This window comes from Rhinolophus ferrumequinum, assembly GCF_004115265.2.
Source record: "Rhinolophus ferrumequinum isolate MPI-CBG mRhiFer1 chromosome 15 unlocalized genomic scaffold, mRhiFer1_v1.p scaffold_54_arrow_ctg1_1, whole genome shotgun sequence".
NCBI classification, from domain to species: Eukaryota; Metazoa; Chordata; class Mammalia; order Chiroptera; family Rhinolophidae; genus Rhinolophus; species Rhinolophus ferrumequinum.
In genome coordinates, this window is record NW_022680357.1 from 15,403,184 (window position 1) to 15,418,932 (window position 15,749).

Genomic DNA, 15,749 nt, shown 5'->3' on the forward strand with positions numbered 1-15,749 from the left:
GCATTTTACATGTCCTTTCATTTCTTCACAGCCACCCTGTAGGGCAGTACTCATACTGCCCCTATTTTACGAATGAATTAAGTGACTTACCCAAGGTCATACACATGGGAAACTATAGATCAGGAAATCGGATTTAGCTTTCTCTGATCCCAAGTGCTGTTTTTTTAACCCCTATGCTAAGCCTTTCAAGTGTTTAATAGTACTTATAACACCTCCTTTCTTCATCCAAATTCTCCATTCTTCAAGGCCTGGACATCTTTAGCATAGGATCTAAATCCTTAACTGGTTATGGCCGAGTCAGGAGCCAAAAAGGATTTGGGACAAAGGTGGAGACAGCAACTCACCAGCTCTTCACAGAACAGAAGGGATGTTGTTAACTCTTCTGTCCCCAAGATAATTCCTTTCCTGCCAATTGACCTGCACTCGGAAGGTATGTCAAAGGGGGAATTAGTCTACAGACTTTTTGGGGTCAGTTTCTCCTGTCAGTCTAGTTGTAAGGTAGCATGGAGGTACATGCAGTTTAGATAATACTCCATTCATTGAATAAATCTTTCTCTTACTGATTTTAAAATTCAAGACAATTTTGTAAATGTTGATTGACAATGTCGCAAGCCCCATCGATGTGCCAACCCCAACTGTAGCAAAAATCAGTTTGTTTCCTAGTGGCAGCAGCTGTGTGGCCTGGGGGCCCGCCTGGTGCGTGAGGCCGACGGGGACGCCTTGGGACTCGGGAGCCAAGTCGTGACTAAGCTGTGGGGCCGTGATCAGGCTGCAGGTGGGGCTGAAAGGTGGGAGGGAGGGCGGGCAGCTAGAGAAAGACAGCTTTGCAATTTGTAAAGACTCGACTTCATGTCAAATGTATTTCAGTTCACAGTAAGACCCCAGAAAGCTCGTGAAGAGGCTGCGGATCCAGGGCTTTATAAAGGCAGACGGGCGCTTAAGAGCAGGGGCTGAGTCAGACCAACTCGGACATGAATCCCAGGGGGCGTTAGCACAGGGCATGTGAAACCCCACTTGCACCCTGGAATTTGAGACCTTGCGTAAGTGACTGTCAGTGTGCAGCTTCCACATCAGTAAAGAGAACAATTCCTCTGTAAGGTTTTTGTGAGAATTAAGATACAGCGTTAAACCACTAGAGTTCCTGGCAAATAGTAAATAAGAAGATTGTTATGAGTTCAGGCTCTGCTGTGTCACCAGCTGGGTTGTTTCTGAGGAAGACCCTAACTTCCCAGCGGTTTGTTTTCTCACTGGTAAAATGAGGATAAGCCTCGGTGTCCTTGGAAGTTTCTTCCGGTTCTAATTGGCTATGGTCTCCTCTTGTAGAGTAGCCTGAAAGAGTGCAACTCCCGAGTGGTGTGTAGCTTATATTCCTTATGTCTTAAGATGTGCTGCTCAGCACAGTTTTCCCTTCGTGCTCCTTTTAATGATTTTATTAGTACAGTCACAACTTGGACATCTATAGTACCTTGATAACATAGCTGAATACAAATATTTTAAATAAGTACATTACATAAATGTGTCAAGTTTTAAAATGTCAACTCTGAGTGATCATGCATTTCCCATGCGTTTGCATCTGCACCCCAAATTGCACTAGTCAATCTGTGCTTTTCCTCACTGGGTCTGGGTGGAGGGCTCAGCTAGGTCTGGGCAGAGCTGCTGTGCTTTTTTGCAGACCCAGGTTTTCAAGAGCAATGGTGTGGAGCTCAGGCACTCCACAGAGCATGGTGGCAACACTGGGTTTTGCTGTGGTTCAGGTAAAGATGCAATCACCGACGACTGCTTGTGTGGGCCACCAGATTGCCCAGGCCTGGGGCTAGCACAGAGGGCTTTTCAATATCCCTGCATGAGGCCAGTGGGCAGTTTCTGTACCCATGGTTCGTTCCTTGGAGAAAAGTCTAGAAATGAGGTCCACAGTCTTCCAACAGGCTGTCGGTGATATAGCTGGCACCAAGATAGGACTCATAGTAACTTTTTTCATCAAAGCTATTCACAGTCCAACCAACAACGTGAATGCCTTTAGCTGACCACTTCCTCAAGTAGGCCCTGAGGAGAGGGGAGAAACCAGTCCTGTTAGAATAACAGCCAGCTGGCTCAGGAATCTATAATGATGACTATGGATGGAATTCAGCGAGTACTAACAGTGCTCAGAAAGAGCCTCCTAACTGGCCCCCGCCCTGCCATCAGAGGGAATGGTCCAGAAGCCAGCAGAACTTTCTCTGCCTTGTTCCAATCACACTGGAGACCGTACCTGGCTTAGCCCCACCTGTCTCTTTGGCCTGATCTTATACCACACTCCCCTTTCTTTTCTGTGCTGCAGAATATTGACTTTCTTTCAGTTCCCTGAAAGAGCCAGGCTCCTTCCTGCCACAACACCCCAGCGTGGTTCTCCCTCTGACGTGGGTCTCCACCTCCGTCCCCCTCACTCCCTACACACCCTTCAGAGCTTCGCTCAGCGGGCACTCCCTTGGGGATGTTTTCCCTACTCCCCCAATAGGTCAAATGATGTATGTACACTGTTCTCCCCTCCATTGCATTTATCTAAGCTATAGTTTTATTTATTGGATTCTTATTTGATTGGCATCTGTCTCTTCCACTTGATTATAAACTCCATGAGGGCAGACCACGGCTTTGTTTCTTTTCCACAGCACCTTCAGCTTCTTAATACAGGACCCTGCAATAATGTAGGCACACACCAACTCTTTAGTGAATTGAATGCATACATGCCTGAGATAATAGGAAACTTAAAATTACCATCGGCTGAAATACACAGTTATAAAACTGCCAAAAGAAAGATCCCGAGATTATCGGCAGGTTAGGGAAGAAAGAGTTTCTGGGAAAGATGGAGCAGAGCCTGTCCCGTATAGGGGAGTGGGAGGAAAGGTGGGAGGGCTGAGGGAGGCACCCCAGGGCCTCTTCCCGGCCCTGCCCTGGATCCTGCGTAGGTTTTCAGAGATAGCCAATCACCCGGAAATGTAATCTAAAACAAGAATATGCCATGTTTGTTTTGGAAATAGTAAAATGTGCCTGAACTCTTCCCACCTAAGAAGCTCGTGGCATTCCAACTGAATAAAGGCACAGGTGGGCTTTCCGGGTGGGAACCCACCCAGGCTGTTTGCCATGAATCCTTCCTTTCTGGGAAGAGCATTCAGGAAACGTGTCAGGAGGAGATTACAAAAACCTTCCAACTTACGGGGATATAAAATCCTTTTGCATGAGGAAAGCTGAAATTCCACACAGGTACCACAAGACGTTATGCAGGCTCCAATCAAGCAAAATGTCCATTACCACAAACAGAGAGTGCCTCCATAAAGTATCATAGCGCGGTTTCCCATCTCCCATATGGCTAAGGCTCCAAGGTCTGTGAGTTAAAGCTGTCACTACATTCCGATCCGTCTGTCTCATCTGGAAAGGAAGTGTGGAAAATAAAATAATGATCATATCTTGAGTCCAATACCTCTCATCTGTTCTTTAGATTTAGCCAATGTACTCATTCTGACTCGGTGGGTGGGAACGCAGGATGAGGATAAGAAAAGACAGCACAGAGGGGAAAAAGGGGGGGCTGGGGATAGGAAGAGGGCAAGGAGAAACGGGAATGAGGTTGGAAGTCTTTCAGTCTGTTCTCTGTTCTCCTCTGGAGAATATATCACACATTTTAAAGGCCTCTATGGTCAAGTAAGTCTGGGAAACACTGATCCAAAGTCTGAAAGCCCCATGACCCTGTTCATCTCAGTGACAGTTTTTATCTGGATAGGATGCACTCTTACTGTAAAAGTTTAAATATGTATGCTGTTGGTCGCTGTTGAAGAATGCTACAGAACCAACTCAGTATTTTGGAGACTGGTAAATTAAGGGAAAGATTAAGTATTTATTTGTCTATTGCGTAAACTTAATAGCAGATGAGAGTTTCTTTTTATATAAGTATTCTAGCTACCCTGTTTCCCTGAAAATAAGACCTAGCCAGACAATCAGCTCTAACATGTTTTTTGGGGCAAAAATTAATATGAGACCCGGTGTTACACTATATTATATTACATTATATCATATTATATTAAGACCCGGTCTTATATTAAAATAAGACCTGGTCTTACATTAATTTTTGCTCCAAAAGATGCATGAGAGCTGATTGTCCAGCTAGGTCTTATTTTCGGGGAAATATGGTAATACACAAACAAATGATAGGAGGCTAGAATTAAAATATTGACATTTTGCAACCCCTAATAAATTGACAGAGCTGGCCATTGATTGGCATCAATAGCGGCTGCTAACAGCAACCAGGCAACCAGATGTTATGTGCCTTCTGATGGAAAAATACCCTCACCTATGAAATTATCTTGCCAAGAGTAATGGAACCCAGTCTAGTCCAGCCTTTCGCTCTCACTACCAATTTACAGGAAATATACAGAGGTGGAAAGTGTGTTAAATTGTATCGTGGCATAATTAGCAAAATCCAGACTTGGGTAAACTCTACAGAAATAACCTGGTTTCTTCAATAAACACATCACAAGGTGGGGGAAAAAAGAGAGAACTTGCATGTTTCAAGATTTAAAATGAAAACATGCCGTCTTTAATTGGGTCCTGATTCAAATTAGCAATTTGTAAAAAACCAAAAAACCATTTCTGCTATTTACAGGCATTAGTAGCCTGTAAAACAGAAAGATTCACATATTTTAAATCTATTAAGATGTCATAGTCTTAGGCAATCTCTATCCTAACTATTGACTGGATAGTTAATGATGTTAAATTGTTAGTGGTTTTAGATGAAATCATGGTATCGTGGCTATGTTTTTTAAAAAGGGATCTCTTTTTAAAGATACTTAATGCAGTGTTGTTTTTTTTAACTTATTGGGGTGACAATTGTTAGTAAAATTACATAGATTTCAGGTGTACAATTCTGTATTACGTCGTCTATAAATCCCATTGTGCGTTCACCACCCGGAGTCAGTTCTCCTTCCATCACCATGTATTTGATCCCCTTTACCCTCATCTCCCACCCCCGACAATGCAGTTTTTATGGATGAAATGATATGAAGTCTGGGATCGGCTTCAAAATAACACTGGGGAAGAGAAGTGAAGGTGTGGGTGAAACAGCGGGAGCACGGTTAACAGGCTCACGGTATTACTACAGACTTTTATGCATATTTGAAACTCTCCCGAGTTAAGGGTTATTTTTTAAAGGAATATTTTGCTATTACTTAGGGAGACATAGACCTACATAATTCTTTCTGTTCTGAGAACATTTATCAAAGTAGTCTCAATGAGCCTATAAACAACATAAAAAAGGGAGCTAAAGAGGAAGCCAGGTTTTTTTAAAATGGGGTCTGAGTACATTCCTTTTTCTAAATTTTAACAGATTCAGTTCAATTCAACAGGCATCTATCTTATGCTTACTTGGCCCGCTGCTATTGTCACCGCCAGCTAACATGATATTATGCACAACAAAAATCCTGAATTTTACCTTGTAGATAACTTCTGGCAAGAAAGAGCAGACCATACTATTATTGTATAGTTGAGGAAACTCCATATATATTTTCTTTAGAGCTTCAGTGGCCTGCAAAACAGAGAGACTCAGGTATTTTAAATCTATGAAAATGTAATGGTCTTAGGCAGTAAGTATTATATATCAAGTACAACGCTAGCAAATAAATCAGAAGGTTACTAATACATGGAGACAACGGAAGGAGTACTAGTAGGATCCATTACCATTGGGATACATGTTATCTGCAGCAGATAAGGAAGAAGCTGGAGTACTTCTGCTTTACTATCTTGCTGAGAGGCTCACCTCTTTTGTCATATTTTTGGAAAGTTTGGCAGACTGCAGGCCAGTGGAGGCTGGAAGCAAAATTTTAAAATCTTTTCCTTATACCCTAGTTTAGCCACTAGGAAAAGTTCTTTTATACCCACAACTCGATCACCGTCTGCTTTCCCTAGCTGAAGCACGAGCCAACCAGCCTGGGAACTACACAGGATAGAGTTTTCTCAGTCCAGGGGACTGAGAGGAAACGCCATCCATCCCCAATGTGAAGGCAGAAGCAATGGGCCAGGGGAGGAACAGGGAAGAGCTGGCAGTCTCCTCACTTTTCCCAAGGTGAGCAGACATTCCTGTTTGTAGTAGTCCAGCGAATAAACGAAAAAGAAATGGTAGAATGAAGATGTCGACATTTTGAAATCTCTAGTGAATTCACAGATCTGGCTGCATCGTAACTCTTGAAATAGCGTTAATGTCAAGAAAGTCACACATCCCTGGGACCAAATATAAACAACAAAATGCATTCCAAAAGAGACCAAAGAACATAGAAATTATTCATGTCACGTTTCCCCTTCAGTAATGTGACGGAGTGTGAGCTGGAGAGCCAAGCTGTTTGCTTGCTGTTGGAACTATTCATATCATAGGGCCTGTGTGTACCCCCTCGCCTACCTTAGTTATTTAATCCTCACAACAACCCTACGTGGTGGTTTAAAGATTCCCATTGTGCCCACGAGGAAACGGATGCTCGTCACGGTTGAGGTTACACTGCAGGAAGGGACAGAGCTTACGCATGGTCTGCTGGACATGACCCATGACCTTGGCTCCTGTGTCCTACTAGCTCCAGGCGGCTGCCAAATGTGCTGCCTTTAGCCTAGCATTCTGGTGAATGAGATCAGTATGTCCTACCCACTCTTGCCCAAACCACCTGCGAGCACCCAACCAAAACGCTTACCGAGCTGGGTTTTTAAAAGAGTGTTTCTTCTTCTTTTTCTCACGCTTCTAAGAGAATAAGCATGAAGGTCGGTACACCGTGGGTGAAACGCGGGACCTGTCCGGGTTCCCAAACGTGGCCACAGTACCACCCAAACCTGAAGTGCTCGTTAAAAACACATGTGCTTTGACTTCATCACCCTCGGCACTTTCAGAATCTCTTCTCTAAGTGGTATGGCTCAGGAATCCACAGTTTTAACAGGCATTTCTGGTGATTCTGACACAGACCAACTGATAAATCTAGAAGCGTACAACTATCAATTTAGCAGAATAATACATCAGCCAGAGCACCATTCTCCTTTTTCTTCAAAAATAGGGGAGTTTACTATACATATATATATGCTTTAAAGTTAGAATATTATATATTGAGGTTCCTCAATATATAACAAGTGGTTTCAGCTATATCCTGGGATTAATAAAAAAAATCAACAGTATCAGAATTCTCAACCCATAGATGGCCATTACTGATTATAACGGCAAGGGGGAAATTACCCAAGTTGTCCAAATGCAGAATAAAGGATTTGTCCTTGAAAAGCAGGTGATAAGAGAACACATGTAATCTGAACCATATTTTCCCACTGATGTCCCTCGCAATGATATGTTTTTATGAGTACAGGTATACGTTCTACAATTCTATTTAGCAATGTCATATATATTTGAAGAAGTTAATTTTCTGATAAAAGTATAACTACTCAAATTATAGAATAAGAAAACTATACATAAGGGATAGAAGTCATAAAGAAGGGACAAGGCATGTAAAACATAAATATCCTAGTAGCTATCAGAAGCTTAAATTCAGGAGTTCTCTTTAAATTTAGTCTATAGTTGTCCATCTGAGACCCTTTCACTTATCAGCCAGAAACAACTGGTCTTGTGCCCCACTCGAGTTACTTTTTATGCGGTTACTTAACTGGTCTGTTCAGGAAGTGCCTCTTTACTGTTTATTTAATACCTTTGGTAAATGCTTTATGCAAATAAAAGAAACCTGACTCTTCCATTTTGTGTTAGTTGTAGAATATCAGGAATCGTTAAAAGGTTCCATCAAAGCTTAAAAGGTTTAGAAGGTGCTATAATTTACTGTTTCCTTAAAGATGTGGATTTTTGCATTGTTCACTTCCATTAAGCAAATATAATTTGTAAAAATAATTGAAGAAGAATAAATAACAAGATACACAGTTAATTTTGGAAACGACTACCAATGAAAGATGTCTTTTTTAAGAAGTGAAGTCTGTGGTATAAACTGTACCTTATTTGCATGGCCCTTGACGTCAAAGAAGATTGTGAGGTTATGGTTTAGGGACTCTGCCACAGCTTCTCTCAGGGTAGGGACCTTTTCATGAGGGAAATCATTCCTATAGGAGAGGAAGGGAAACAGAAGATCAAAGTTTAGTGGGACAGACATGTGACGAATGTCTCCCAACCTAAAGGAAAGGGAGTTTTCCCCAACTTCCTTTCTTCAGTCATACGGAAGTCCAAGGATAATTTACTGTAGGTACTTAAACCAAAGTACAGATATTCTTGACCAAAAAAGAGCAACAACAGCAAAAATCATTTCATTTTGAGGAAGTCACCGGATTTCCACGGAATTAATCATATAATTAGTAACCCTACTCACCAGAGTGCAGAGTATATGCCACTTTTGGAAACTCAGAGACTTAGTTTCTGATTGTAATTGCCCTAATAGATCCTTTGCAGAAGAAATTTCTAGGAATACATACATCTGTTGACTCTATAGTTGTGCATTTAAGTGCAACTGTTTGAAAAAGTTTTCTGAAACATAATTTTCCGATAAAGAAAAGTGCCTGATAAATTAACATATCAGCTTTTCTCACATGAGATTTCACGTACGTGATTTAACTTAATGCTAACCCAACTATATTATTTCAACTGTAGGATCTTGGCTTAAAAAAAATAAATTAAAAAAAAAGACAATTTATATAGTATAGGCACTTCTGCCAGACACTTTATTCAATGCCTATTCCCTGGGAGTGAGAGATGGAGACGGAAATTGCTATTCCCTTGGCCAGTCTTAGCTTCCATGCCCCTCTGGACGAGCATCTCACAACAATGGGTACTTCCAGAGAAAGTAACTAGTTTTCCTACAGCATGGTCCCCAAACACAAGGCAATTACTTCATTTGGTGTTCAAGCTAAGAAAATGCAAACTGTCCCCATGTGGAACAAAGACTGGTTATCTTGAAGATATAAAGATGTTACATTGACTCCAATATCGTGCCTTTTTGAAGAATTTTAAGGGTGATGGTGACCCTAAGCATTTTATGTGTTAAGTGTTGGCGTCTTACGTGCGGTGTCACAGTAACATGAAAACCATACAGCAGAGCGATGAAATATCTGATGACAGTAAAGAGTAATTGCAGCAGCTGGGACTCGGAACTTTCAAGTGTTATCAATATTATTTCTAGACTAAAGTATCATTTCTATTGTCTGACTTTAATTTCCTTCAGATCTTAGGAAAATAAAGTCTGAACCATCTTTCAGGGAAGACTACAACTTATTCACTGGGGGGAATACTCAGTACTCAAGGAGTATTCGTCATTGTCTACAGAATTAATACGATGTGAGTAACAGTGACCACGTTTTTCAGTATTACAAAGAAGTCAATGGAGAGGGATTTAAACAACGACATTGCAAAGTACATTAGTACCCAGAACACCAATTCCAAGGTGTTTACAGTTGTTAGTGGTGGGAAGGGTGAGGGTTCTTGGTCATCTGTGCTTGAGAAACACAAATTAAATGTTAAGAATTGATTGCTATAGATTGTTTAATACCCAAAGGGGAACACTTATAGTGTTTGATTTTATTTGATCATAGTACCCCTTTCTTGGGGAAGCATAGGACTAGCTCTGATATCTATATATAAATAGGTATAGATATACGTATATCTATCTATGTAAAATTTATATAACAGTACGAAGTCATTGTCACATTAGTTACTAGAAAAAGTAATTCTGAGGCCAAATTTGGCCTCTGTGGGAAAAGATAGAAACATCCATGCTACATTGCTGTTGTTCCTGGCACCTGCTTATTACTTAGGAAACATGTATCCAGTTCAAAACGAAACACAACAAAACAACTCTCCGGGAGCACAAGATGTCATTTGAAGGTGCCAGGGTCTTTCTGTGATCGCCAACAAAAGCTGAACCTAATGCTGAGGTTGCCAACACACCACTTACCTTAATCTGTGATTTGCTGCAGGATTAAGCTTCCTAATTTGTTCAAATGTCAAATCACACAATCGCCCGGTGCCATCTGTCGTCCTATCTACTGTGTTATCGTGCATTAAGACAGGAACCCCGTCAGAAGAAAACTCAACGTCCAACTCCACGCCTGCTGCTCCGTTCTTAGCTGCCTTAACAAAAACATCAACAACATTAATGTCAAGTGGCCACAGAAGTCACTTTGCAGTCTAGACACTCAACATGACCACCCAGAGGGCTGGGTAAGTAGACGGCTGCTCTTACCGACTCCTTCCCTTCCTGTACCAAAGAGCAACCCAAGCCATTGCTAGTTTCCATGGGTGGTACCCTCACTCAGCATCTACACTTAGGGATGCCTCAAAAACTTCGATTTCCCCACTTTTCCCACTCTCACAGTGGCAGACGGGGAGACTTCCGGAATTTAAGTTTCTCTAGTTGCCTTAATTATATGCGCCATTGGCAGTTTACAGTTGCATATATTTTGACAGATCCCACTGTTTCCCTCCACACTGTTTGGCACAGCATCTCTGAGACTCCTCGGTGTTTGCTGATTAAGTCGGGTGTTCACTACCTTGGCATAAACAAGACGAGTGAAAAACAAGACGAAACGAAACAAGACACTCCCCCCCAAAATTTTTACATTATGCAAGCATAGTGTGTGTGTTACGTGCCATTGAGTCGGCTCTGACTCCTGGTGACCCTGTGAGTGAGTGACGTCCACAATGTCCCGTCCTCACTGCCCTCCTCAGATCCTGCAGACCTCTGCCTGTGGCTTCTTTTATGGACTCCGCCCATCTCATATTCGGTCTTCCTCTTTTCCTACTACCTTCTATTTTCCAGCATTATTGTCTTTTCCAAAGAACCCTGCCTTCTCTGATGTGTCCAAAGTAGGACAGTTTCAGTTTTGTCACTTTTGCCGCCACCCATGTTTATACAGCAAAAAACACTTAACAGATGTAAACCCTTGTTGGCCATACTGGCTTCGATCTCTTGCTGCCTTAAAAAACATAATGAAAGCTGTTATCTACTGAGCCTTTTCTATGTGTCAGGCACTATTCTAAGTGCTTTAAATGTATTAACTCACTTGATCCTCACAACACTTTGGGAGGTACTGTGAGCATTCTCATTTTCAGATGAGGAAGCAGAAATAAAGAAACTTGCTCTGGGTTACACAAAGAAGGATATGGTAGATGCTGCACTATTTATTAATCACTGTGACATTACTATGGACACTACAGAGGCAGCTGAATTTCTCCCCCTTCCTCACCGCTTAAAGTTGACGTGCATCCTTCCCTTATCATTTCCCAGAGGCCTTTGTGTATCTGCTGTACACTTAAGTGCCTATAAACAACCTACAGCACTCTACTAACGCACAGTAAACATTCAATAAATATTAGCCATTGTTAGGTACTGGGTTGTTTTGAAACACTGGATTATCAAATTTATCAATGTTCTTTACGGGTAGAGAGTTTTCTATCTTTTTAAAATCTTTTTCTATCCCCCATTTATAAACACATACACCCATATTTTCTTCTAAGCTACAAAGGCCACCAGGGAGGAGGGAGCCACAACGTGGGGACTGCCTACCCAAATCTATCCTTCTTCTCTGCTGGCGGAGACTGGCCCTTGCCCCAGTGTTCAGTTTCTCCTGGGCTTAGAGTAAGTGGACTACTCCCAATCCCTCTGTCTGCGTGCGTGCGTGACGGAGGCTTCTGGGAAAGAAACGTGGGAGAGGACGTGCAGCCTTTTCTTGAGATTAGATGCTGGTGTGTAAGAAGGTGATGCCTGGGGTGCAATGGCCACCTGGCAACCGCACAGAGGACTAGTACAGATATGCTGCAGATGGCAGAGCAGATGGATCCATGAAACCTGAGTCCTCCATGATCACAAACTGAATGGCTGAAGAAACAATCCCGGAAGTCACCTCTCCCACACACACTTGTCATGTGAGAGGATAACCCCATTATTGTCTGCGATATTTGTAGTAAACTCTCTATTACACGAAGCCAAAAGCATTCTAAGAAACACCCAGGTGGTTGGAATAGACAGATTATGGAGTTTGAGAAAGACACAAGATAGAAAGGTGTTTGGATTTTATCTAACTGCAACAGAGAACCACTGGAGGGTTCTAAATAAGGGCAGGATAGTACAATCTGATTTATACTTTAAAAAGGTACTCTGGCCTGTGTGGAGAATGGACTGTGGGTAAAATTTCATCACTGTCACTATGCGTAATTGTGTATGCTTTTGGAATACATTCATTTCATCTCTCAGTCCTTCTCTATCTACAGAAGGCCATTCCCTTCATCTTGAGTTCAAAAGAAATATATAGTGTATTTCCATCAAAGTTTGGTTTTTGTCCTGTTCTTTCTCCCTTTGCATGTTTGCATCTCATAATTTATATTCTTAAACTTTCTATGATGTGAAAAATCACGGAAGACTTTCTGACAATGGTAGAACTCTTGGGTTGTTTTCCTATAGTGTCATCTTTCTTTTCATGACAATTCTATCTCCTGTGTAGCTATGTTACTTCATCTGACCGCTCTGAGTTTTAGTTTAGAATATAAAATACACCCTTCAATATCTTTAGATTTCTTTTTAAACAGAAGGCTTAAAGAGCTGTTCTGCCTCCCTTCCATCGCAAAGAACCACGGGGAAAGAAGCACAAGAGAAGTTTAACTTGGTTTATAAACACAGAGTGAAGTGCGCTCCAGTAAATTACAGGCTGCCTTCCAGACTCCCTTCCTTCTTCACTTATTTTTTTTAACCTTTACTCGGAGATGATTTTAAAGGATCAAGCCATCTTTAGATTCTTGGCCTAAAGATCTTACATGAATGGAAGTCTCATCATGGGCCAAGCACTTTGTGTCGACTGTCTCACTGAATCACAACCTACTAAGTGGATGCCAATAGTATTCCCATTGTACAGATGGGGCAATTGAGGTCAGGGCTAGGACTAGAGTGAAGGGAGGTGTCCTAAGGTGCCTGGCCTGCCATACCCTAGTCATGACTCTAACTGGGACACACACAACTTAAGTAACTTGCTCCTTATACAACATTGTCTGTCCCTAGCTGGACAAATAAAGGATACTCAGCCCACGTTTTCCCATCCTGGAACAATTCTAATCTATGACAACGTGGATTGGGGCTTGGAATCAGAAGGCTGAATTCAAGGAGCCATGTATTTGAGTCAGTTTTCCTACCCATTCAATGTTAAAATAATGTCTCAAAGAAACGAGAGGACCAGATCTATTTCCTCAGATGCAAAAGAACCTAGACAACGCAAAAGCTCTCTTGCTATGTAAGCTGTCATTATTATTGTATTATTATTGTGAAGCTGCGAGACTGCCAGGAGAGCCCTGTGAAAAGGGGAGGCAAAAATTCATCAGGAGTCCCGCTGACATGGTTGTCTGAGTGTCAGTGTGTTTGGGGGAAAAGGTGATAAGGAGATGACGTGGGCAACGGCTGCTCCTGGGGAGGGGATCCATTTAGCGTGAACTCAACCACTGATCAAGCCTCTGCTTAGCCTGGCCACGTTTCTTCCTTCACTCCCACACCAGCCTTCATTTTATTCCTTGAAGTCAGGCCACAGAACTGCCTATTCTGTCACCTGAATATTCCAACACCCTTCCCACTTCAGGACTTTCGCTCTTGCTGTTCCCTTTTCCGGGGACGCCTTCCCCCCAGATCCCTGTCTGGGTCTTTCTCATAATCTCGATTTCAGTTCGCACGTTCTTCTCTTCAAGAGGACGTCTCTGATGACTGTCTAAAACAGCTTAACTCCTCCTCTGGGTCATTCCTTGTACCATTACCCTATTTCTTTTTTGCGCTTTTCGCTCTCTTCAAGTGTCTCATTTATGGGTTTCCTCGTTTAAGGCCTGTCTCTCCCACTGCAAGGCAAGCTCTGTGAAAGCGGGGCCCTTACGGACTTGTTCGTGTGTCCGCGGTGCCTGGCACATAGCAAACATGTCAATATTTGCTGCTGTTCTACAAATTCTTGAAGACTTTCCAGACTTCAGAGGGATGTTGGGCCACTTGAATGTCTTCCTGGCGGACGAATGGGGTACTGGGAAGGCTGTCGTGAGAAGACTGGGGAAGCTTGGGAAGGGCAAGCAGAAGTCCAAACTCCCAGGAGCGGCGGAGGGGCGCGAGGGGGGAGAGATGGGGGTATGGGGAGGAAGCAGGGGGGGGGGGGGGCTCACCTGCCGAATGGCCGCCAGCGTGTTTTCGGGCGCGTCGTGGCTGCCGCCGCGGTGGGCGATGGCGGCAACGCGGTCCCGGGGCTTGAGCACCTGCAGGGCCCTGCGGGGGGGCACAGGCTCAAAGCTGAAGAGACGGAGCAGAAGGTAGAGGCTGCCGGTGAAGAGGCAGGCATTGAAGGGGCTACGTGTCACCAGCAGAAACAGCAGCAGCAGGAAGGAGAAAGGGCCCAGGAGGCCCCCCTGTTCCTCCCACAGCCACATGCCGGCGCCCGCACCGGCACGGACGGGAGTCCCGGACCCGCCGGGCTCCTGGGACAGGAGAACGAGAAGCGAGGGCGAGAGCCCAAGGCACTCGCCGCAGGGGACACCCTTCAAAGGGACTAGCGCCTCACAATGGCGGCGGCGGCGGCCACATCCCTGGAAGGGGCTGGGAGTCCAGCCAATCAGGGCCCGGGATCTGCGAGGACGGGGGCGGAGCCACTGCCATGGCAACGGAGGCGGCCCCAGGCCCCAGGCCCCAGGCCCCAGGCCCCAGGCCCCAGGCCCCAGGCCCCAGGCCCCAGGCCCCAGGCCCCAGGCCCCAGGCCCCAGGCCCCAGGCCCCAGGCCCCAGGCCCCAGGCCCCAGGCCCCAGGCCCCAGGCCCCAGGCCCCAGGCCCGCATTCCAAAAGTCCAAAAGTGGCTTTTGGGTTACTCTGGGATCTGGACTTCAACCTGAGCTTTCAGACTCCGGAAGGGGAGGGATACGAGAGCTGTTGTATAGTCGTAGGACTGGATGGGATCTTAGTGACTCCTTCAGTCTGCCTTCGAGGACACCGCCCAGCAGTGAACAGGATCTACAGGGTTCCTACTCTTGCGGGGCTTACGTAATCGTGGGGGAAAATAATTGTGTTCGGGGGTACAGCTAACATTCATAGAGCACCTACCATGTCCCAGGTTCTGTGCCAGCGAACGCTTCAGTGGGTAGGTATTATCTTCACAACAGCCTCAGTGGGTAGGTATTATCTCAGGAGACTGAATTCAGTTGATTTTTAGGAGGGTTTTTCAGACTGAGGGAACGAAAGGGCATAGCAAAATGAGCGAAAACCAGATTATAAAGCTGGAAGGCATTTGAATGATTCCCTCCTTGTGCAAATGAGGAAACTGAGGCCAGGAGAGGTGAAGCGAATTGAGCCATTAATGGCAGAGTTAAGACTGACTCAAGCCACCCCAGTTTTAGGCCAGTGACTTTTCCACTGCTACTTCTCCTCCTAACCTTACGTCCTGCCAAGGGCTGGTCATGGGGCTTACGAGCCAGTTATTGGGCGAGAATTATCTGCTGCTCCTCATAACCACCCTTGTGACAGTCACTTTTAAAACTCTCATTTTACATATGCAAAAATAGGCACGGGAAGGAGCGTCAATAAGAGAGGCAGAGCGTAAAGTCAAGTTACAAAATGAAAGGTGTCACTATATCATTTGTAACGGTAGAGGCGCTAGCTCGCAGTGAAGACTACGTTTCCCGGCGCGCACCGCGCTTCCCGTAAGTACCACGCCCTTCATCACTGGCCTAGGAGCCTTACCCAGGCGCGCAATGCACCTCGGGGACTGTAGTT

The 15,749-nt window shown here is 44.1% G+C and overlaps 1 protein-coding gene across 2 annotated transcripts; it reads right to left on the minus strand.

Annotated features, from left to right (window-relative positions):
* Nucleotides 1–1,415: 1,415 nt before the first annotated feature.
* On the minus strand, nt 1,416–14,580 carry GDE1 (glycerophosphodiester phosphodiesterase 1). Of its 2 annotated transcripts, none has more exons than XM_033101774.1 (6): nt 14,156–14,580; nt 9,930–10,105; nt 7,983–8,088; nt 5,456–5,548; nt 3,191–3,402; nt 1,416–2,043 (listed from the first exon to the last, which is right to left on the minus strand). In XM_033101774.1, exons 1-6 carry the CDS (start codon nt 14,414–14,416, stop codon nt 1,896–1,898), a joined length of 996 nt encoding a protein of 331 aa, XP_032957665.1. In that variant the 5' UTR covers nt 14,417–14,580; the 3' UTR covers nt 1,416–1,895. The 2 variants fall into 2 exon arrangements, with proteins under 2 accessions (XP_032957665.1, XP_032957666.1); XM_033101775.1 differs by having other exon boundaries at nt 9,930–10,101; nt 14,156–14,293.
* Between the last annotated feature and the right edge of the window lie 1,169 nt (nt 14,581–15,749).

Bases quoted from the DNA above. Each gene is read 5' to 3' on its own strand.
- GDE1 (XM_033101774.1), bottom strand. From the start codon at position 14,416: ATGTGGCTGTGGGAGGAACAGGGGGGCCTCCTGGGCCCTTTCTCCTTC. The intron at 3,403-5,455 runs GTAAAATTCAGG...CTTCCTTTCCAG, and splicing joins TGCCAGAAGTTATCTACAAG to ATGAGACAGACGGATCGGAA. The intron at 2,044-3,190 runs GTAAGTTGGAAG...CCCTCTCCTCAG, and splicing joins CAAAAGGATTTTATATCCCC to GGCCTACTTGAGGAAGTGGT.